The following is a 22,218-nucleotide window of genomic DNA, read 5'->3' on the forward strand; positions in this document are numbered from 1 at the left end:
ACAGCGCACAGCTGCCACTAAGCCCTAGATTAGTAGTACACAGGGTCTATGAGACCCCCACTTTACTAATCTGTAAGTGAAAATAAATAGACACAAACACCAAAAAAATCCTTTATTTATAACAGAATACAAAAAAACCCACCCTCTTTCACCCCTTTATTAACGCCCAAAACTGCCAGGTCTGACGTAATCCACACAAGGTCCCACTTTGATTCCAGCTCTGCTACATCTGATAGTGACAGTGCGCAGCTATAGAACATGACTACCTACTGTGAGCTTCAGGCTGAGAATGATCCGTGCGATGAGCGGTGGCGTCACTCAGGTTATTTGCAGTCACAGCTGGAAGTTCCCAAGGTCCTCCACCTGTGATCGCAGGTAACCTCACCTCACCTCAGTTCAAAGAGGTCACCTAAGGTCAGGTTACCTGCGATCACAGGGAGAGGGCTTTGGGAACCTCCAGCTCTCACCTCAATTAAACTGAGTGACATCACCACTCATCACTCAGCTCAGTCTTTACTTGAAGCTCACAGTGGACTGTCATATTCTATGGCCACGCGCTGTCATTTCATATGTAGCAGACCTAGAATCATCATGTGACCTTGTGTGGAGTATGCCAGACATGGGTGTTTTGGGGGTTAATAAAGGCATGAAAGAAGGTGTTTTTTGTATTATATTTCACATAAACACAAACACCTAAAAAGTCTTTTATATATTTTCACTTACTGATTAGTAATGGGGGGGTCTCATAGACGCCTCCCCATTACTAATCTAGAGCTTAGTGGCAGCTGTGAGCTGCTTTTAACCCCTTATCACATCAATGGCCACCACACCAGGGCAATCAGGATGAGCCAGGTAGAAGTGCTGGGATTGTCGCATCTAATGGATGCAACAATCCTGGGTGGCTGCAGGTTGCTGTTTTTAGGCTAAGGATTCTAATAACCATGGGACTCCCTAGCCTGAGAATACCAGTCCCCAGCTGTCGGGATGTATCAAAATGGGTATCAAAATGGGAGGGGACCGCACACCGTTTTGTTTTTTTATTATTATTTATTTATTTATTTTCAAAAATGCCGCATGTGGTTCCTCTTATTTTGATACACAGCCAAGATAAGCACACAGCTGGGGGCTTCAGCCTATAGCAGTCTGCTTTATTTGTGTGGGGGCACCCTACAACAATTTTTGTAATAGATTTATTTATTTTTACACCACAATAGAGACCTGCAGACAGGGTCTGTGATTGCAAGCCATCCGATACACTGTCACACAGGCTGGGGGTGCGTCTGACTGCAACCAATCACAGACGCCGGTGGGCGGGGAAGCAGTGAATATGCATGAGCCTAATGAGTGGTCCAGAAGAAGGATAAGCGGCTGCAGCAGCATTGTACAGCCATACAGGTGATTCTGTATATAAATCGCGCTAGCTTTATTATTTTGTTCTTTAGTTTTACTTTATTCTTTATTTCCCGAGTGTCCGACCCCCGCGGGTGCCTTTGAACCCGCAGGGGTCGGACTTCACAGTCCAGTCCACCAATCACTATTTTTGCACAAGAAAAGCATCAAATTCAGAATTAACAAACGCACCAAAAACACGCACAAACGCACCATTATTACAAGCATTTTTTTCTTACATTTCCAGTGCTCTGGGACAAGGTACCGTTTTAATTGCTGTTTTGGTGCAGTTAAAACTGCAGTATCTGCATATACCCCAAGTCCAGTATATTCCACTCATGGTCTAAGACTGGATGATTTCCACTAGAGCACCTTCACACACATGTGGCAATCCATACGCAGGTCAAGTTGTTCTTCTTTAGCCTTAAGGGTACTTTACACGCTGCGACATCGCCAGCGATTGCTAGCGATGTTGAGCGCTATAGCACCCATCCGTTCGTGCGATATGTGGTGATCGCTGCCGTAGCAAACATTATCGCTACGGCAGCGTCGCACGCACATACCTTGTCAGCGACGGCGCTGTGACCGCCAAACAATCCCTCCTTCAAGGGGGAGGTGCGTTCGGCGTCATAGCAACGTCACTGCGGCGTCACTAAGCGGCCGGCCTATAGAAGCGGAGGGGCGGAGATGAGCAGCATGTAACATCCCGCCCACCTCCTTCCTTCCGCATTGCCGGTGGACACAGGTAAGCAGATGTTCGTCGTTCCTGCGGTGTCACACATAGCGATGTGTGCTGCAGCAGGAACGACTAACAATATTGCTACGTATGAGACAACGATTTTTGGTTTTAGAACGACTTCTCCAAAACCAACGATTTTTGTCTCTTTTGCGATCGTTTAATATCGCTCGTACGTGTTACACGCTGCGATGTCGCTAACGGCACTGGATGTGCGTCACAAACACCGTGAACCCGACGATATATCGTTAGCGATATTGCAGCGTGTAAAGTACCCTTTAGTTTATCATGAGCATTTTATTACTCTAGTCTTGTTAACAAAGGAAGTGTTTTCCTCATGAAGGTGTCCGCAGTTAAGGATTGCAACCCTTTGGCAAGACCAGATTTGTATGCAGGGTGCAAAAAAGCAGAGTGGGCCAAATGGCAGGAATGGAAAGCAGGGACAAAAAATAAAATTAAACAAACCTGTCAAATTCAGGAGACCAGCAGTATTTCAGTTATATGGTTTTCTTTTTAATTTTTTATTTTTTTTTAAAAAAGCCGCATGTGGTTCCTCTTATTTTGATACACGGCCAAGATAACCGCACAGCTGGGGACTGCAGCCTCTATCCATCTACTTTATCTCTGTGGGGTATCATAATATGGGAGGACTCAACGCCAATTTTTAAAATGTATTTATTTATTTTTACACCACAATAAAGACCTGCAGACAGAGTCTGTGATTGCAAGCAGTCAGACACGCTGTCACACAGGCTGGGGGTGCTTCTGACTGCAATCAATCACAGATGCCAGGACTGGCGGTGGGCGGGGGAAGCAGTGAACATGTATGAAGCTAATGAGCTTCATATAAAATTATATCATACAGTGGGTACGGAAAGTATTCAGACCCCTTTCAATTTTTCACTCTTTGTTTTATTGCAGAAATTTGGTAAATTCAAAAAAGTTCATTTTTTTTTTCTTATTAATGTACACTCTGCACCCCATCTTGACAGAAAAAAACAGTGTAGAAATTTTTGCTAATTTGTTAAACAAGAAAAACTGAAATATCACGTGGTCATAAGTATTCAGACCCTTTGCTCAGAATTGAGTAGAAGAGCCCTTTTGAGCTGGAACAGCCATGAGTCTTCTTGGGAATGATGCAACAAGTTTGTCACACCTAGATTTGGGGATCCTCTGCCATTCTTCCTTGCAGATCCTCTCCAGTTCCATCAGGTTGGATGGTGAACTTTGGTGGACAGCCATTTTTAGGTCTCTCCAAAGATGCTCAATTGGATTTAGGTCAGGGCTTTGGCTGGGCCAGTCAAGAATGGTTACGGAGTTGTTTTGAAGCCACTCCTTTGCTATTTTAGCTGTGTGCTTAGGGTCAGGGCCAGCGTCAGCACCCGGCACACCCGATCAAATGTCGGGGCCCTGGACAGGCGGTGGGGCCCACTCCTGCCTTAGTCAGTTCTGCTGCCCCCAGGCCAAATTCCGGGGACTGCAGTCCTTGGCAGGAAACTGCGGCTGCCGTCCCTTTAAGCTTTAAGGCGCGCAAGTCCACAGCGTTTACTGCGTCCTCCTTGTTTGAACTTCATCTGTGGGCGGAGCTACTGTGCTGCATCCTGCTCCGCTCCCACAGATGAAGACGAGAAGCAGTGCCAGCCAGTGCGACCCCCAGCACAGCACTGCCCTCCGGCACTGTGTGGGCCCCCTCTCCACCGTGATTTGAGCGGTATGTTCTACACCCCTCCACCCCACCGGAAATTTATGTGCCCTTGCCGCCCCCCCATTTATGGGCCCCAGTGAGCTGTATGGGCCCCAGTGATCTGTATGGGCCCCAGTGAGCTGTATGGGCTCCCCCCCCTCCGAGATGTATGTCCTGGCTCCCCTACCGGAGATGTATGTCCTGGCTCCCCTACCGGAGATGTATGTGCTGGCCCCCAGAGCTGTGTGGTCGGGCCCCCCAAAGCCGTGTATGGGCCCTCCAGAGCCGCGTGTGCACATTTCTCAGCTACCCCATCATAAGCTATAACCCCCTGCATTAAAAGGAGATAACTACAACAGTGTGTGTGTCTGGGTGCAGCAGAGCTGAGTGTTTGTCTGGGTGCAGCAGAGCTGTGTGTGTCTGTGTGCAGAAGAGCTGAGTATCTGTGTGCAACAGAGCTGAGTGTGTCTGTGTGCAGCAGAGCTGTGTGTATGTGTGCAGTAGAGATATGTGTATGTGTGCAGTAAAGATGTGTGTATATATACTCTTTGGGCTGCAGAGTGTGTATTTACCCTGGGCAGCAAAGCTGTGTGTGTAGCAGAGCTTTGTGAATATGTGCTGTTTGGGCAGTGCAGCAGAGATGTGTGCAGCAAAGCTGTGTGTATACAGTATATAGTCTTTGGACAGCAGAGATGTGCATGTGTGCAGCAGAGCTGTATATATATATATATATATATATATATATATATATATATATATACATATATGCAGCAGAGATGTGTGCATCAGTGCTATCAAGGGGTGTGTGTAGCAGAGCTGTGGGAGTGTGTATGTATGGACCAGAGCTGTGTGTGTGGCCCCCCCCTATAGCTATCTGTGCGGCCCCCCAGAGCACTATGCAACCCACCCCAGTAATGTGTATACCCCCAGAGCTGTTAGCTACTCCAGTAACATCTATGCCCTCCAGTAATGTCTATGCACCCCTACACCTCCTATAATTTATATATTGTAGCCCCCAGCCCCACCTGTGATGTATATACAGCAGTGACAGTGTGCACTGTGCGTGGCCATGTCTATTAGTGATGGCCATCATGCAGCATAGCCACATGCCCAGCAGGAGCTGGATGGAGACAAGCGGGAATGTGTCTGTATGCATGTATGATATAGTTACATAGTTACTTAGGTTGAAAAAAGACCTAGGTCCATGTAGTTCAACCTTCCTCCACCAGTTCTACATTTGGTCACTAAGTCATTTATAACTAACAATGTTGTGTACTGAGGAAATCATCCAGCCCTTTTTTAAAAGCTGTTATAGTATCAGCCATTACTACCTCTTGTGGTAGGGCATTCCACAGTCTGACTGCTCTAACTGTAAAGAACCCTTTCCTATTTAGCTGCCGGAATCGCTTTTCTTCCACTCGCAGTGAGTGCCCCCTAGTCCTTAGTATTGTCTTTGGAAGAAATAAGTCATGTGCCAGTCCTTTATATTGACCACACATGTATTTATACATATAAATGAGATCTCCTCTGAGACGTCTTTTTTCTAAGCTAAACATATCTAACCTTTTCAACCTGTCATCATGATGTGTATCTACAGTATGTATGCCACTGTAAATGACTCTGAATAGATTTGTCTGTTTATAAGTATTTTTGCGAGTTTCTCTTTAAATATGTGTATGTATATGTGTACGTATCTGTGTAGTTGCGTGTCTGCATGTGGATGGGGCCGAGTGAGACTCTTCTGCCTGGGGCCTACAAAAACCTGGAGCCAGCCCTGCTTAGGGTCATTGTCTTGTTGGAAGGTGAACCTTTGGCAAAGTCTGAGGTCAAGAGCACTCTGGAAGACGTTTTCTTCCAGGATATCTCTGTGCTTGGCCGCATTCATCTGTATTTCAATTGCAACCAGTCAACCTGTCCCTGCAGCTGAAAAACACCCCCATAGCATCATGCTGCCACCACCATGTTTCACTGTTGAGCTTGTATTGGGCAGGTGATGAGGAGTGCCTGGTTTTCTCCACACATACCGCTTAGAATTATCACCAAAAATTTCTATCTTCGTCTCATCAGACCAGAGAATCTTATTTCTCATAGTCTCATAGTCTGGGAGTCCTTCATGTGTGTTTTTGAAAACTCTATGCAGGCTTTCATGTCTTACACTGAGGAAAGTCTTCCGTCGGGCCACTCTGCCATAAAGGCCCAAATGGTGGAGGGCTGCAGTGATAGTTGACTTTGTGGAACTTTCTCCCATCTCCCTACTGCATCTCTGGAGCTCAGCCACAGAAATCTTGTGGTTCTCCTTTACCTCTCACACCAAGACTCTTCTCCCACAATTGCTCAGTTTGGCTAGACGGTCAGGTCTAGGAAAAGTTCTGGTGGTCCCAAACTTCTTCCATTTAAGGATTATGGGGCCACTGTGCTCTTAGAAACCTTCAGTATTCCAGAAATTCTTTTGTAACCTTGGTCAGATCTGTGCCTTGCCACAATTCTGTCTCTGAGCTCCTTGGGCATTTCCTTTGACCTCATGATTCTCATTTGGTCTGACATGCACTGTGAGCTGTGAGGTCTTATATAGACAGGTGTGTGCCTTTCCAATTCAAGTCCTATCAGTTTAATTAAAAACATCTGGACTCCAATGAAGGAGTAGAACCATCTCAAGGAGGATCACAAGTAAATGGACAGTGTGTGACTTAAATATGAGTGTCTGAGCAAAGGGTCTGAATACTTATGACCATGTGTTATTTCAGGTTTTTCTTGTTTAATACATTTGCAAAAAATTCTACATTTCTGGGGGGGGGTTCTGTTGTCAGGATGGGGTGCAGAGTGTACATTAATGAGAAAAAATGAACTTTTTTTAATTTAAAAAATGACTGCAATGCAACAAAAAGTGAAAAATTTAAAGGGGTCTGAATATTTTCTGTACCCACTGTATACACACACACACACACACACACAGTATATATTTATATACATGTTTGGCCCAAATATACTACTCATCTTAACCCCCTGCACTCCTATTTTTTTCCTTCCGTTACTTAGGATTTTTCTTCTTGTTCCACCCCTGCCCCCTCTTCCACTCACCCAATATTGTCTCTATTGAGTTCTATTGCTTGTGCAGCAGACCAGCTCATTTCATTCATATAGTCAATGACGTCAAAATCACTGGCAAAAGATTTTTGTGAATTTTTATAAATTTGACCTGTAAGGACAGCCCTTTTTTTTTACTCCTTGACTTTGTATTTTGCTCACTATATCATTAGATCCAAAAATAACAGTATACCTCTATTGCATGGTCTAGATCAGTGTTTCCCAAACTCCAGACCTCACGGCCCCCAACAGATCATGCTTTCAGGATTTTGTTAGTATTGGCAGGTGAGAGATTTATTATCGAAACATCAGTATTAATATTTTTCATTGCCAGTGTCACAATGTCACATAGGAAACATTTTTAAAAAATTCTATAAATTAAAATGACTTCCACTTACCCTGGTACATATTGTGGGTCATAGCTGGAAAACAGAGACTCGGGTAGCTGTGGTAAAATGATTGGCATTTTTGAAGCAAGTGTTGATGATGCACAGAGGTAACGATACAGATTATGGAGAACCTGCCGGAGTTTGCCTGGCAACAGTAACTGGACACACAGAGAAGCCAAGCAAATACTCTAATGGTGTGTCACTCACAACCGGACAAGAACCCCAGGAATTCATGTATAGAAAAATTGGAAGATCGGTGGCACATCAGTATTTTTCTCTTAGTTATAGAATGTAATTTTATATCAAATGTATATGTTTCTATGTTTGTATAGGATCCCTTCTGCTTTTGTGTGTGTGGTTGCTACAGTAACAATATGACAAGTCTACACAAGAAGAGTGCAACTACTGCCATCTAGTGTTCATCGAGGTAAGTGCATATAGAAGTCATTTCTTACATGTACTATCTAAAACAGTACAATTGGCTGTCAGTCTGTCTAAAAAAACATAGACGTACCTGCCAATAAAATCTTTTATATACAAAAAAAATCTACAAAATATTCAAAAGCTAAAAAAATGAGCCTTTATTAGTAAACTGTATGCATTTTAGCTCCATTGTAACCTTTAAGTTTGTGAAAAGCTTAATTTGGAGCTAAAAGGTCATATACAATAGGCTAATAAACATCTTTATCTAGCTCATTAATTTTTTACAGTTTTTTTTCTCTTTTTTTAATCCCTTAGCAATTCCAATGTATACAACAACATTCCACACATGCATAACTAAATTGTCAGAGTCATGTAATCAAAAACATTCAAGTGAGCATATAGAGCGGCAATACTCCAAATGATGATAATTGACAGGAGAACAGGAGTGTAGAACCACAAATTAAGTAGAAAAACAATTAAGTGAAAAATTACAAAAATGTTTTTATTGATAAAATGCAAATACAAAAAAAATCAACACTAATTGTTGATCCAAGAATATAGAAATAGAATTGACCAAGTTCAGCAATTGAAAGATTATATCAATGTTACACATATAATTAGATATACAGAATGCTAAATGAGCAGACCATCCAAAATTGTTCAAAATAGACAAAAAGTTTGGTGAGTCCCTAAAAATACATATGCCGTCTGATTGCTGGTCAGAATAGGATCCTTGAAATTGCACAAAACCGCATGGCATAAGGGTAAAGTATATTAAAGGGTCATAATGTTATTGAATTATAAATAATCATTTATATACATAACCAAAAATGCAATACAAAAACCCAATTCATTGTGCACATAAGGTAAAATGAACCGACCAGAGATCAGCACAATGGGCAACCCCATTGAGGCATATGTACCTCCCCCGTGCCAGCAGCCAGGCTGGTCAGATCCGGATCCGCGGTGGCTCGAGGGGCGTCCGGACCCAGGGAGGGTCTTGCCGCCACTCGAATTGAAAAAGGGGGTATTTACAGGGGGTATTGTATGGAATAGTTCGTGACACCACCCGTGGTGTGTGGTAAGGTGGAGTACCACCGCTGCGGCTGGGAGTACCTGGTGGCGATGGAGTGGGCAGCCAGGTGTTTAACCCCTCCACGGGTAGGGGGGATGCCCCAGGACTCAGTGATGGTGACAGGGAGATGCCGTTGGGGAACTTGCGTACTCACTCAGTCCAATAACGCTGACACCGACAACTGTAGTAATCCAAAGTTCTGGACACCGCTGCCGCTGAGGGGGAGCATGCCTGGGTCCCGTTTCCGTTGGTGTTGCCTGTTGATCTGTGACCTTTCCCTTGGCACCTTGTTTCTCTCTGGTTGGTCCCTGTAGCCTGAAACTAGTCGGGTCCCGCTCCCCAGTATGGTTAACTGAGGGAGCTTGCTCTCAGGGTTCACGCTTAGGATTTCTTGGACCGTATTTGTGGAAAGTCCTATCCCCCTCGTTGCGCTAGTACTCCGATTTTGGAGCAAGTGGAGACCGGATCTTGAAGGCTCCGTTCTTGTCGGGTGAATTGTCAGGTTGCCTGAAGCTACTCCCTGACCTAGGGTCCACGTACCCAGTGATGGTACAAGGCCGCCGGCTGTCCTCCATGACAATGCTGTGCCCCTTGCCACGATCCCCTGCGACCGGGGGTCCAGCTCCTACCAAGCCCAGACCAACGTCTGCTACCAAGTAGTTCCAAGGAGCCCAGCTCCTGACCTCCTCTCTTTTTCACCTCCAACTTCAACTGACTGACTCCTGACACTCCTGACCTCCCCTTAACCAACCCCCCAAGTGGGCGACCCTATTCCACTCAGACCGTCCACTGGTGTGTCTGGTGGGTGTGGTGCAGACTGTTCCTAGGATTTTGATTAGCTGGTCTTTGGCAACACCATTTGGTTAGGGATCCGTAATCAAGGAGGAGGTGGATATTGCACAGAAGGGCAGATTACACAATACCCTGTGATGACCTGATAGGCCAGGGCATCACACATACTCAGAGTGCAATGGAAACAAAAACCAACAGGTCACAGGAAAGACCATGGAAAAGACCTAACGTACGTTTCGCGTGTTATGATTTAAAAGATGTGTGTAGCTTCATCTGAGGTCATAGCATTCACTCACAATCCTGGGTTTTTATAATGGTATACAGGGATCACATGACCGGAGTTCCAGACACGTAACCATCATGAAAATAGTATTGCCAGCAGCCCCCAACAACCAACAAGCAAAGGGGACGCGCGAGAGCAGCTGGCCAAAACTTTCGTGCATGCGTGGTAAGGCGATAAAGATATCGGGAACCACAGGCAGCGGGTAACACAGCAGCCGCACATGCGCATTGCGGCCATATGGTGTCAGAACCTTCCTCCCTCTTTTTATGTACTAACAGATGTTCACGGGGTGTATTTCTTGCCCTTAGATAACCACGCTTGATGGATCGAATTTTTTGAGGAACAAGAAAATGTACTTTTCTAATCAAATGGTGTTTTTTTTTTGCCACAAATTGCCACAAATTGTCATATAATGTATTATGTCACATTTTGTATTTAAATTATCTGCATGACACATGTAAGTTTGCCATGTTATCTATGTACTATTTTGAAACAAGGTACTGTTTGGAAATTATGTATTATTCATCTTTGCGTACCGCTTATATGGCCGCAGTGTGCTTGTGCGGCTGCCGTGTTACCCGCTGGCTGTGGTTCCCGATATCTCATTCGCCTTACCGTGCATGCGCGAAAGTTTTGGCCAGCTGCTCTCACGCGTCCGCGGTGGGTGTTGATTGTTGGGGGCTGCTGGCAATATGCAGGTCCACGGCGACTGCGCATGCGCCGTGGTTGCGGCCATGTGACCAGTTTCGCAGTCACATGGTTTACACCATGTGACTTATTTACTATTTTCATGATGGTTACGTGTCCGAAACTCCGGTCATGTAATCCCTGTATACCATTATAAAAACCCAGGATTGTGAGTGAATGCTATGACTTCTGATTAAGCTGAACACATCTTTTAACTCTTAACACACGAAACGTACATTAGGTCTTTTCCATGGTCTTTCCTGTGACCTGTCGGTTTTTGTTACCATTACACTCTGAGTATACCTTAATGGGGTTGCCCATTGTTCTGATCTCTGGTCGGTTCATTTTACCTTATGTGCACAATGCATTGGGTTTCTGTATTGCATTTTTGGGTATGTACATAAATGATTATTTATAATTCAATAACATTATAACCCTTCAATATAATTTAACCTTTTGCCATGCGGTTTTGTGCAATTTCAAGGATCCTATTCTGACCAGCAATCAGACTGCATATGTATTTTTAGTAATCTAATTGGGAGAATGAAGAGGCAACTCAACCTGGTGGTTGGCAAACTTTTAATTTGTGTCTACAGACAACAACATACACGGGGAGTAGAGGGGGAGTGCGGGGACGGCAGATGGACAACAGCCGTTTCGCGCTGTGGCTAGCGCTTTGACAAGTCCTAGGAGCTAGCTGTTTAAGCCGGCCAGGCGGTAAAAAGCCAGCATCACCGCGAGACTTACAATCAGCTGATGCGTCAGGTGACTGTATCAGCTGATCAGCGGCAGGTCCTGCATCCATCGGACGTGCGTGGGAGTCTGCACACAGCCGGAGTAGGGGTGGCGGTACCGGGAAGAGGAGCTGGGAGCGGACATGTACCGGGAGTATGACATTTTTTTTTTTCTACTGTTCACTTTTGATTTTCAGCTGCTTCCTCCGAGGTGGAAGCAGCGGTGGCGGTACCGGGAGGATTCACGCTTCTGTGTTTACTGACAGAAGGAATCCTCTTCCTATACATGTCACTTTACTACCCACCCCTTGCGTTTATAGCTGCGTTTTTAGTCATAGAAACACAGCTATATTTTCAATTTGCGTTTTTCATTGCATTTTTGAACATCTCATTGAACTCAATGGGTGGAAAACGCAGTGAAAAACGCAAAAATAATTGACATGCTGCGTTTTTGTGGTCACCTCAAAAATGCAGCTACAAACTAACACTGTGTGTGGACAGCACTTCTGAAAACCCATAGTCATTGCTGGGGAAGCATTGTCACAGCGTTTTCTGCACAAAAACGCGGTAAAAAACAGCAAAAAATGCAGCAAGATCGTCTAGTGCGCACAGGGCCATACTGTATGTAGCAAGGCTACATGTGGGCTCATGCTATATATAGGGGACTTTTTGGTGGCTCTTGCTTTATATAAAGGGCTATGTGGTGGCTCATACGGTATATAAGGGGACTATGTGGGGGCTCATACTATATATTGAGGGCTATGTGAGGGCTCATACCAAGTGTGGACATATCATTAGTGCCATACTGTTCTTGTACAGGGGCCCTTTCTGACTGTGTCCGCTAGTGGCTCATACTGTATATAGGGCCTATATAGGCTCATGTAGTACAATACATATGGTGCGCTGTGCGTGGGTTCAAACTGTATATTGGGTGGTGTCAACCTAACATACCACTCTGCTCAATATTAAGTGATACAATTAAAAGGAACATAAACAATGATAATCTATACATTAATATTGAGCAGAAATTTCAGCCCGCCACCATTCCTGAATTCAGCAGAACTGTCCCAATTTGATGGCTCATTCAAGCTAGTCAGAGTTTTTGTCCCAACTTCCTCTCAAGGCCAGCACTGTAGCTTCTCTTCATTGAGGGAGGGTCCCGTATCTCTGTAGTGCATAAATTAAACTAATAATTCTCCTCTGGTCTCCCCAGGACGCAAACACATGAGCTTCTTAGCCGTTGGCAGGAACGCTACCAAGCCACTGAGTCACTGCCCAGACTGAGAAAGATAACAAGATTTGGTAAGGCTGACCTGTAGTGCAGGAGGAGACGTCAGAAGCAGATTATTCATCTACATAGAAATACATCTATACATAGCTGTGTATCTTTATGTCCCTTTCTAAGGGTGAAGAAAATGTCAGATTTTTTTGCTCTTATAAAATTTCTATAAAATAATTACAAAATCACATTTTTCTTTTCATTCTTCCAACACTCTCAACAGAACTCAAATAAACAACCTTCAAAGATTTCAGCAGGCACTTAAGGGGCTTTACACGCTACGATATCGTTAATGTTTTATCGTCGGGGTCACGTCGTTAGTGACGCACATCCGGCGTCATTAACGTTATCGCAGCGTGTGACACTTTTGTGCAACATTAAACGATCGCAAAAGTGGCAAAAATCGTTTGCGTGGAGAGGTCGTCCTAAAACCAAAAATCGGTCACCTCTCATTAGCGATGTTGTTCTTCGTTCCTGCGGCAGCACACATTGCTGTGTGTGACACCGCAGGAGCGAGGAACATCTCCTTACCTGCCTCCACCGGCAATGCGAAATGAAGGAGGTGGGCGGGATGTTTACGTCCCGCTCATCTCCGCCCCTCCGCTTCTATTGGACGGCTGCCGTGTAACGTCGCTGTGACACCGCACGACCTTCTTAGAAAGGAGGGGGTTCGCCGGCCATGGCGACGTCGCAGGGCAGGTAAGCCGTGTGATGGGGGAGCACGATTTTGTGCGCGACGGGCAGCGATATGCCCATGTCGCACAAACGATGGGAGCGTTACCGATATCGCTACTGTGTAAAGCCCCCTTAAGGCTTTGAGCCACAAGCTTCAATGATGTCATAGGGAGGATTTTGTGTACTTGAATCTGTAGTGTAGCCTCTGACAACATATACAGATTACACTGGTGCTTACAGATACATTTGATAAAGCTGTATTCTGAAGGGAGAATGAAGGAGAGATTTTTTTTGTTCCTATAAAATTACTACAAAATAATAAAGAAAATTAAAATAATGTCATTTTTAATGTGCTTTTTTAAAAAATAGTAAACCTTACAAATTAGCAAATAAAATGGACATATTGCCTGTAGCCATAACAGCGATCAGAATATTTCTGGGGATCAGTAAATGGTGTAAAAACATGGCATGGTTAATTAATTTTCTCCATTAAATACATAAAAAAAAAACTGATGAGAATCATATTGCCAGGTATGTTTTATTACACAATGTATGTCGTAAAAACAATTTCCAAAAAACAATGGCAGAATTGTTTGTCTTTTTCACAATTTCACCGCACTTGGCATTTTTTCTCCATGTCCCAGTACACTCTGTGGTAAGATGAACGGTGTCATTCAAAAGTACAAGTCCCGCAACAAACAAGCTCTCATATGTCTTTGTGGACAGAAAAATAACAAAAAATCGGGCTCTGGAAAGAAGGAGATAAAAAAACGAAAACGCAAAAACGGAAATTGGCCGTGTCAGGAAAAAGTTAATATATCTCATTTAACTAATGTATTTGTCATAATTATCTATCTCCATCTATCTATTGTCTATCCCAGCTCATACTTCTGTATCTCATAATTATTTCTTCATCTACAATGGATATGAAAAGTCTACACACCCCTGTTAAGATGCCAGATTTTTGTCATGTAAAATATCTTTAAATATAATTATTTTTTAGAAAAAGTCAATGTAGCAATATAAATTGCTGTGAAATAGGTTAGTGAACCATAAAATTAAGCTTTAACCCTTTCACCCCCAGCCAATTTTCAGTTTTACGGGGTTTTTAGTGCTCCCCTTATTCCAAGAACCGTAACTTTTTTTTTTTTTCAGTCAATTTTGCCATATGAGGGCCTGTTTTCTCCAGGACGAGCTGTACTTTTACATGAAACCATACGTTTTACCACATAATGTACTGGAAAATGGCAAAAAATTTCAAGTGTACAAAAATTGCAAAAAAAAGTGTGATTACATGACTATTTTTGAGATATTTTATTCACCGTGTTCACTATATGGTAAAACTGATTTATTGGTGTGATGCCTCAGGTCAGTACAAGTTTGTAGACATGAAACATGTATGGGTTTATTTTTATCTAAGGGGTTAAAGAAAACCCAGAAATTTGTCCAAAAAAAAGTGGCACACTTCTTGCGCTATTTTTTGCCACCCATAGCGTTTTTATTTTTCAGAATCTATGGCTCAGTGATTGCTTATTTTTTGCATCTCGAGCTGACGTTTTTAATGGTACCTTTATCGCGTAGATGCAACTACATTTTGATTGCGTGTTATTGCATTTTGCCCCAAATTTGTGGCAACCAAAAAACTTAATTTTGGAATTTGGATTTTTTTTGACGCTACGCTGTTTACTAATCAGATTAATAGTGATGAGCGAGCATGCTTGTCACTACTCGGTACTCGCACGAGTATCGCTGTACTCGGGCTGCTCGGCGGGGACCGAGTAATCTCGCGATACTCGTGCTGTACTCGTGGTCTTCATTTCTGCATGTTGGCGCTCTTTTGAGAGCCAGCCCTCATGCAGGGATTGGCTGGCAGACCACTGCAATGCCACAGCCCTGTTAGTTGTGGAATTGCAGTGATTGGCCGGCCTGCACAGCGTGACCGAGCCTTTATATCGGCCGGCGCGCTGTGCTCTGCTCACAACTATCCAGACAGTCAGTGCAGGGAGAGTGTCGCTGATTCAGGGAAAGCTTTGCGGCCCTTTATAGTTAGTTCCGGAGCAGGGCTGCAAACAGTGTGACCAGAAGTCCTTCTCAGGACTATTCTAGTTGTATACAGGCAGGCAGGGTATAGCCAGGTCGGAGTACAGTAGCAGAGTCCTTCTCAGGACTATTGTTGCTATATACAGGCAGGGTATAGCCAGGTCGGAATACAGGCTATTGACCAGAAGAGTCCTTGTCAGGACTATTGTAGCAGTATACAGGCAGGCAGGCAGGCAGGGTAGTGGTGACCGTATACCAGCCTTCATCATATCTGGGGCTGGTGTACACAGTGTAAAACAGTCCAGATAGTGTCAGACTTCTCATTAATTGTCGCTCCTAAAAACCAGTTAGGTTCTTATTGCGTCCGTGCTTGCATTTAAAAACAGCATGTGTGTGGCAGTCGGTGGCAGCGTCAGGCTCCATATTGTCCCTGGATAGAGACGTGCATGAGGGCCTGTAAACCTGAAGTGCCCATTGGAAGGAAGTGGGTCTATTGTAGTATAGCCCTTAGGCAGGGCAGCCAAAAATTGGGAGGCTCCACGTTGTCCCTGGGTAGAGACGTGCATGAGGGCCTCAAAACATTGTTCCCATTGCAAAGGAGCGGGTCTCCTGTCGTTGTAATGTCCATTCTGCAAAGAATGGGCGAAAAAATTTACCACTGGGGGTATACCTGAAACAAAGGCCTAAGTATTGCAATTTGTAACGGTCATCATCATGGTGGCGCATGAGGAGAAGGAGGAGCAGTCCAGCGATTATCCAAAGTCCAGAAGTGTGTACCCATGGGTGAGTGGAGGTACATGGCAAACTTTAAATTCCGCTCTCATTTGCTGGTGGTGTGGTGAAGTCTGGCCCAATCCAACCCTTGTTCATCTTGATCAGAGTCAGCCTGTCAGCATTTTCAGTTGACAGGCGGGTGCGTTTATCTGTAATGATTCCACCTGCGGCACTAAAAACACGCTCTGACAAAACGCTAGCAGCAGGGCAGGCTAGGACTTCCAAGGCGTAGAGAGCCAATTCATGCCACGTGTCCAGCTTGGATACCCAATAATTGTAAGGCACAGAGGAATGTCGGAGTACAGTTGTTCGATCTGCAAGGTACTCCTTCAGCATCTGGGCAAACTTAGGATTTCTTGTGGCACTACCCCGCACCTCAGGGGCTGTGGTACGTGAGGGGCTGAGAAAACTGTCCCACATCTTAAAGACTGTTCCCCTACCTCTGGCGGATTGGACTTGTGCCTCTCTCGGCTGTACGCCTCGGTTGTCCACTGATTCATGACCTATGCCGCTAGCGTTTTGTGAGGGGAATGCTTTGCCTACTTCCGTGACTATGGCCTTCTGGAACTGCTGCATTTTGCCTGACCTCTCCGCCTTGGGAATAAGAGACATAAAGTTCTCCTTTTAGCGTGGGTCTAACAGTGTTACCAACCAGTAATGATTGTCGGCCAAGATGTTCTTAACGCGAGGGTCACGAGACAGGCAGCTTACCATAAAGTCAGCCATGTGTGCCAGACTCTTAACAGCCATCACTTCAGTATCCTGACCAACACGATGACTGAACATGCTGTCCTCCTCCTCCTCCTCCTCATCATCTACCCTGTCCTCTGGCCAGCCACGCTGAACCGAGGATATGACTGCATGTCATATCCTCAATTTGGCCAGAGAATTGCTCCATGTCTTCATCCTCCTCCTCGTCATAGTCCTCCACTGCACGTTGTGATGAGACGAGGCTGGGCTGTGTGTTATCATCACCCACACCCACTACTGTTTCTTGCTCAAACTCATCGCGCTCCGCCTGCAATGCATCATGGTTGTTTTTTGAGCAGAGACCATTTTAGAAGGCAGAGAAGCGGTATGGTGACGCTAATAATGTCGTCATCGCCGCTCACCATCTTGGTGGAGTCCTCAAAGTTTTGGCGGATGGTGCATAGGTCGGACATCCATCTCCACTCCTCAGGTGTTATGTGTGGAGTTTGACCCATTTCCCGACTGCTTAGGTGATGCAGGTACTCAACAACTGCCCTCTTCTGCTCACATATCCTGACCAACTTGTGCAGAGTTGAATTCCAACGCGTGGGGACATCACACACCAGTCTGTGTGCCGGAAGATGCAAACGGTGTCTTAAGCCGGCAAGGCCGGCTGAAGCAGTAGGTGACTTTCGAAAATGTGCAGACAGGCGGCGAACTTTTACCAGCAGATCAGACAGCTCTGAGTATGACTTTAGAAACCGCTGAACCACGAGGTTGAGCACATGGGCCACGCATGGAACATGTGTCAGCTGGCCTCGCCTCAAAGCCGCCACCAGGTTCCGGCCATTGTCACACACGACCTTTCCTGGCTTTAGGTTCAGAGTTGTGAGCCAGTGATCTGCCTGCTGTTTCAGAGCTGTCCACACCTCTTCTGCATTGTGGGGTTTGTCACCTATGCAGATTATCTTCAGCACTGCCTGTTGCCGCTTCGCCGAGGCAGTGCTGCAGTGCTTCTGTGTCGCCCTGGACAAGCCAGGGGCCACAGAGCACAACACTTAAACACCCCACACTCCCTGCAGGCATATCATAGTCAAAACACAAAATCCTTGTTGCCTTCCCCAGGGGCTGTTGTCCACACCAGGGTGTGGAGCCAGGCGGTTGGTCTCCACCCACCGAGGAGGAGGGAAAACAGGCAGTGAGAGTTAAGCTAAGGAAGTGGAAGGAGGAAAGTAGTAGAGAGGAGAAAAGTGACAGCAAAGAGCCTGAAGTTGGTCCGGGTGTGTGGCCCGGACAGGACAGCAAGGTTGGCAGGATGTGGTGACCGTCTGCAGTGGAGGCTGATTGGAGTCTGCCGTAAGGACCGTGGACGGGTGGTGACCCGGCCGTACCGGACCGGTATACAAAGAGAAGCCAGCACCATTGGCAGAGGACTTTCGGATCCCGGCAAGGCTTGGTGTCGCCGTGAATTTGCCAAATCCGTTAGTGAAGGGAACCTCAGGGTTTCCAAACAGCCAAGTCCAGATAGAAGGCAACCGTACAACCGTGAAGGGGAGACACAGCCACCGCCAAGGGCAACCGTCTCCCAGTGCCATCGCCTGTGGGCAAAAGGGGCTCCTCCGGCCCATATCCAGGTCGGGGAGCGGGTTACCGTTGGGAAACCATCACTACCAACACTTAACTTAGGTGCAGGGAGAGACAGTCATCACTAACCTGCAGGGAGGAACAACCGCAGCCGTCCCAGTGACCCGTCCATCCAGCCACTTGTTTTACCGTGAACTGTGTCATCATCATTGGGCTGAGTGAGTACCTCCGTGCCGTGCGGCACAGCGCTGCCCCTGCGACCCTGCACTTCATCAGGCCCCGCAACCCGCCTGTCATCCATCTCTACCCCATCACCAGGCCCCGGGACAACCAACCCCCCTACCCACGGAGGGGAGAAATAACAACAAAGCTGCTCCCTATCACAGGCTCCCGGGATCCCCGTCCAGAGCAGCGGTGGTGTCCACACAATCACCACAACCGTGGGTGGCGTCACGGACAATATCCCCAAAACCCAAACCACCCCTTTTCACTCACGGGCGAGTAGCGCCGCTCGAGTCCCCGGGATCCGGCCATCGCTCGAGCCAACGAGCAACAGCAGCCGTAGAGCTGCGTCAGCCGGACCCGAGCAGTGGGAGAGCGCACCGTCCCCTCCTCCGCCCGTGACACTTCCAGCTTGGGACTGGTGTGGAGGGTAAAGTGGATCAGGATGCGCAGGAGGAGGAGGAGGCTGAGGAGCATGACATTCCGGAGCTGTAGAGTGTGTGTGAAACCCTGACTGAGGTAGGGCCTGCAAAACTTGGTGTGTGAAGGACGTGTTCCGTCCCTCGCTCAGACTGGGTCCCAGCTTGCACAATATTAACCCAGTGTGACGTCAACGAGATGTAGCGGCCTTGCCCACATGCACTTGTCCACGTGTCTGTGGTTAGGTGGACTTTGGCTGAAACAGCGTTGTTCAGGGCACGTGTGATGTTTTGTGACACGTGGTTATGCAATGCGGGGACGGCACACCGGGAGAAATAGTGGCGGCTGTGGACCGAGTAACGTGGGACAGCTGCCACCATCAGGTCGCGGAATGCTTCTGTCTCAACCAGCCTAAAAGGCAACATTTCCAGCGCAAGCAGTCGCGAAATGTTAGCATTTAGAACTGTGGCATGTGGGGTGTTGTCAGTGTATTTGCGCCTGCGTTCAAAGGTTTGCTGAATGGATAACTGAACGCTGCGCTGGGACAAGCACGTGCTTGATGATGGTGTTCTTTCTGCGTAGGCAACTGCAGGTGCAGGAGTGGAGGAGGCTTGTTCGCAGGCAGCATGGACAGGGGATTGGCTCGCATGCACAACCAGCGAAGCCGTAGCAGTGACATCAGCAAGCACTGCTCCTCGACTCTGTTGTACTTCCCACAAAGTCGGGTGCTTGGCTGACATGTGCCTGATCATGCTGGTGGTGGTCAGGCTGCTAGTTTTGGTACCCCTGCTGATGCTGGCATGGCAGGTGTTGCAAATGGCCTTTTTAGAATCATCTGGAGCCAACTTAAAAAACTGCCAGTGTCAGAGTTCCGGGTTTTCCAGTTTTCTTTTGAAAGAGCTTGCCCTTTGTTAACATGGAGTTTTCTGTTCTGTTGCCCTACTTCCTGTCCATCTGTTTAAAAGCCGCCCCTAAAGCTTAGTCCAGTGCCTGAGTATACTGCTTCCTGTGTGCTCCTGCCCTGCTGCTTTTGGTTCCTGATTGTTATTCGGATCCTCTTGGAAAACAACCGACACCGACTCTGGACTTCATCTGGTATCATCTAGCTGTGCCCGGACTCCGTTTGCCGTCTTTGGTCGGCACTTCTGCCCGGTTCCTTCCGTTTAATACCACTCTGGACTCACATCACGTACGGACATTTTTGGACTTACCTATTGCCCTTTTGTGTCCCGGCTGCTGCGCATTTAGGGCTTCTGGGGTGATTGCCAGACAGTCCCTGTATAGGGGTTCGCTCTTGGTGGTCTCCCTGGGGGAGTCCGGTGCGCGGTCCCGGGAATTCCCTTTCGCTCCGTCCCTGGAAGGTATTTCCTGTATTTATGTTCTACTGTGTTTTTGTTCCGTTTATGTACATATTTGCTGGTTGCATATTATAAACGTCTTGCACCAAGAACTCGTCTCTGGTTGTCATTGCCCTAACGCAATCGAAATCCTCAATACATACAATAGTATTACAGCCAGACTCGGGAAGACCTAACATTTGTACAGGCACCTTATGTCGTGTTCCGGGGAACAGTTGCCTGACGTCTGCCTGGGGCCACCACTCTGCTTCTTACTGCCTGTTGGGATGCTACGCCTCCCTCCCCCTGTGCACTGCTGTCCTCGCTCTGCATATCCTCCTGCCAGGTTGGGTCAGTTACTGGATCATCCACCACGTCGTCTTCCTCTTCCGCACCCTGCTCCTCCTCCTGACTTCCTGACAATTGTGTCTCATCATCGTCCACCCCTTGTTGAGACACGTTGCCAACTTCGTGAGAACGTGGCTGCTCAAATATTTGGGCATCTGTACATACAATCTCGTCATGGCCCACTTCAACAGGAGCTGGCGAGAGGCCAGAATTTGTGAATGGAAACGTGAACGAACAGCTCTTCCGAGTGTCCAAGTGTGGGATCAGTAATGTCCGTGGACGTGTACTCGGCCTGGTGGTAGGAAGGAGGATCAGGTTCTGAAATGTGCGGTGCAGTATCACGGCTACTGACACTTGACCGTGTGGAAGACAGAGTGTTTGTGGTGGTGCCAATCTGACTGGAAGCATTATCCGCTATCCAACTAACAACCTGTTGACACTGGTCTTGGTTCAAGAGCGGTGTACTGCTGCGGTCCCCAAGAATTTGGGACAGGACGTGCGAGCGACTAGATGTGGCCCTTTGTTGTGGCGAAATTAGAGCTTGCACACAATCTCGGTCTCTGCCTGCACCACCATCACGTCCACTTCCTTGTTCGTTGACAACGCCCTTGCGCATTTTGCAATGCTGTGCTGATGTGTATTCACTAGACTTGTGCGTTATATCCAAGTTTTTGCAAAACTCACACAAATGCAGCGGAAAGCTGCCACCAACAGGCACACACGTGCGGTTTTTAAATGCAAGCACGGAGGCACTAAGAACCTAACAGGTCTCTATCCAGGGACAACGTGGAGCCTCCCAATTTTTGGCTGCCCTGCCTAAGGGCTATACTACAATAGACCCACTTCCTTACAATGGGCACTTCAGGTTTACAGGCCATCATGCACGTCTCTATCCAGGGACAATGTGGAGCCTCCCAATTTTTGGCTGCCCTGCCTAAGGGCTATACTATAATACACCCACTTCCTTACAATGGGCACTTCAGGTTTACAGGCCCTCATGCACGTCTCTATCCAGGGACAACGTGGAGCCTCCCAATTTTTGGCTGCCCTGCCTAAGGGCTATACTACAATAGACCCACTTCCTTACAATGGGCACTTCAGGTTTACAGGCCATCATGCACGTCTCTATCCAGGGACAATGTGGAGCCTCCCAATTTTTGGCTGCCCTGCCTAAGGGCTATACTATAATACACCCACTTCCTTACAATGGGCACTTCAGGTTTACAGGCCCTCATGCACGTCTCTATCCAGGGACAACGTGGAGCCTCCCAATTTTTGGCTGCCCTGCCTAAGGGCTATACTACAATAGACCCACTTCCTTACAATGGGCACTTCAGGTTTACAGGCCATCATGCACGTCTCTATCCAGGGACAATGTGGAGCCTCCCAATTTTTGGCTGCCCTGCCTAAGGGCTATACTACAATAGACCCACTTCCTTACAATGGGCACTTCAGGTTTACAGGCCATCATGCACGTCTCTATCCAGGGACAATGTGGAGCCTCCCAATTTTTGGCTGCCCTGCCTAAGGGCTATACTATAATACACCCACTTCCTTACAATGGGCACTTCAG

General features: G+C 46.7%; 1 protein-coding gene and 1 long non-coding RNA gene across 2 annotated transcripts in view; one reads left to right on the forward strand and one right to left on the reverse strand.

Moving 5' to 3' along the window:
- Window positions 1-7,641, reverse strand: part of LOC142243552 (ciliary microtubule inner protein 2B-like) — a 57,879-nt gene extending 50,238 nt beyond the window's left edge. Inside the window, exon 1 of the mRNA XM_075315600.1 lies at window positions 7,292-7,641. Coding sequence (XP_075171715.1) covers window positions 7,292-7,359 — 68 coding nt within the window. The 5' untranslated portion in view covers window positions 7,360-7,641. The remainder of the gene's footprint in view (window positions 1-7,291) is intronic.
- Window positions 1-22,218, forward strand: part of LOC142243559 (uncharacterized) — a 57,704-nt gene that overhangs the window by 29,724 nt on the left and 5,762 nt on the right. Inside the window, exons 2-3 of the long non-coding RNA XR_012724381.1 lie at window positions 7,615-7,709; window positions 12,490-12,578. This is a non-coding gene — a long non-coding RNA (uncharacterized LOC142243559). The remainder of the gene's footprint in view (window positions 1-7,614; window positions 7,710-12,489; window positions 12,579-22,218) is intronic.

Source organism: Anomaloglossus baeobatrachus, chromosome 1 (assembly GCF_048569485.1).
Source record: "Anomaloglossus baeobatrachus isolate aAnoBae1 chromosome 1, aAnoBae1.hap1, whole genome shotgun sequence".
Taxonomy (NCBI): Eukaryota; Metazoa; Chordata; class Amphibia; order Anura; family Aromobatidae; genus Anomaloglossus; species Anomaloglossus baeobatrachus.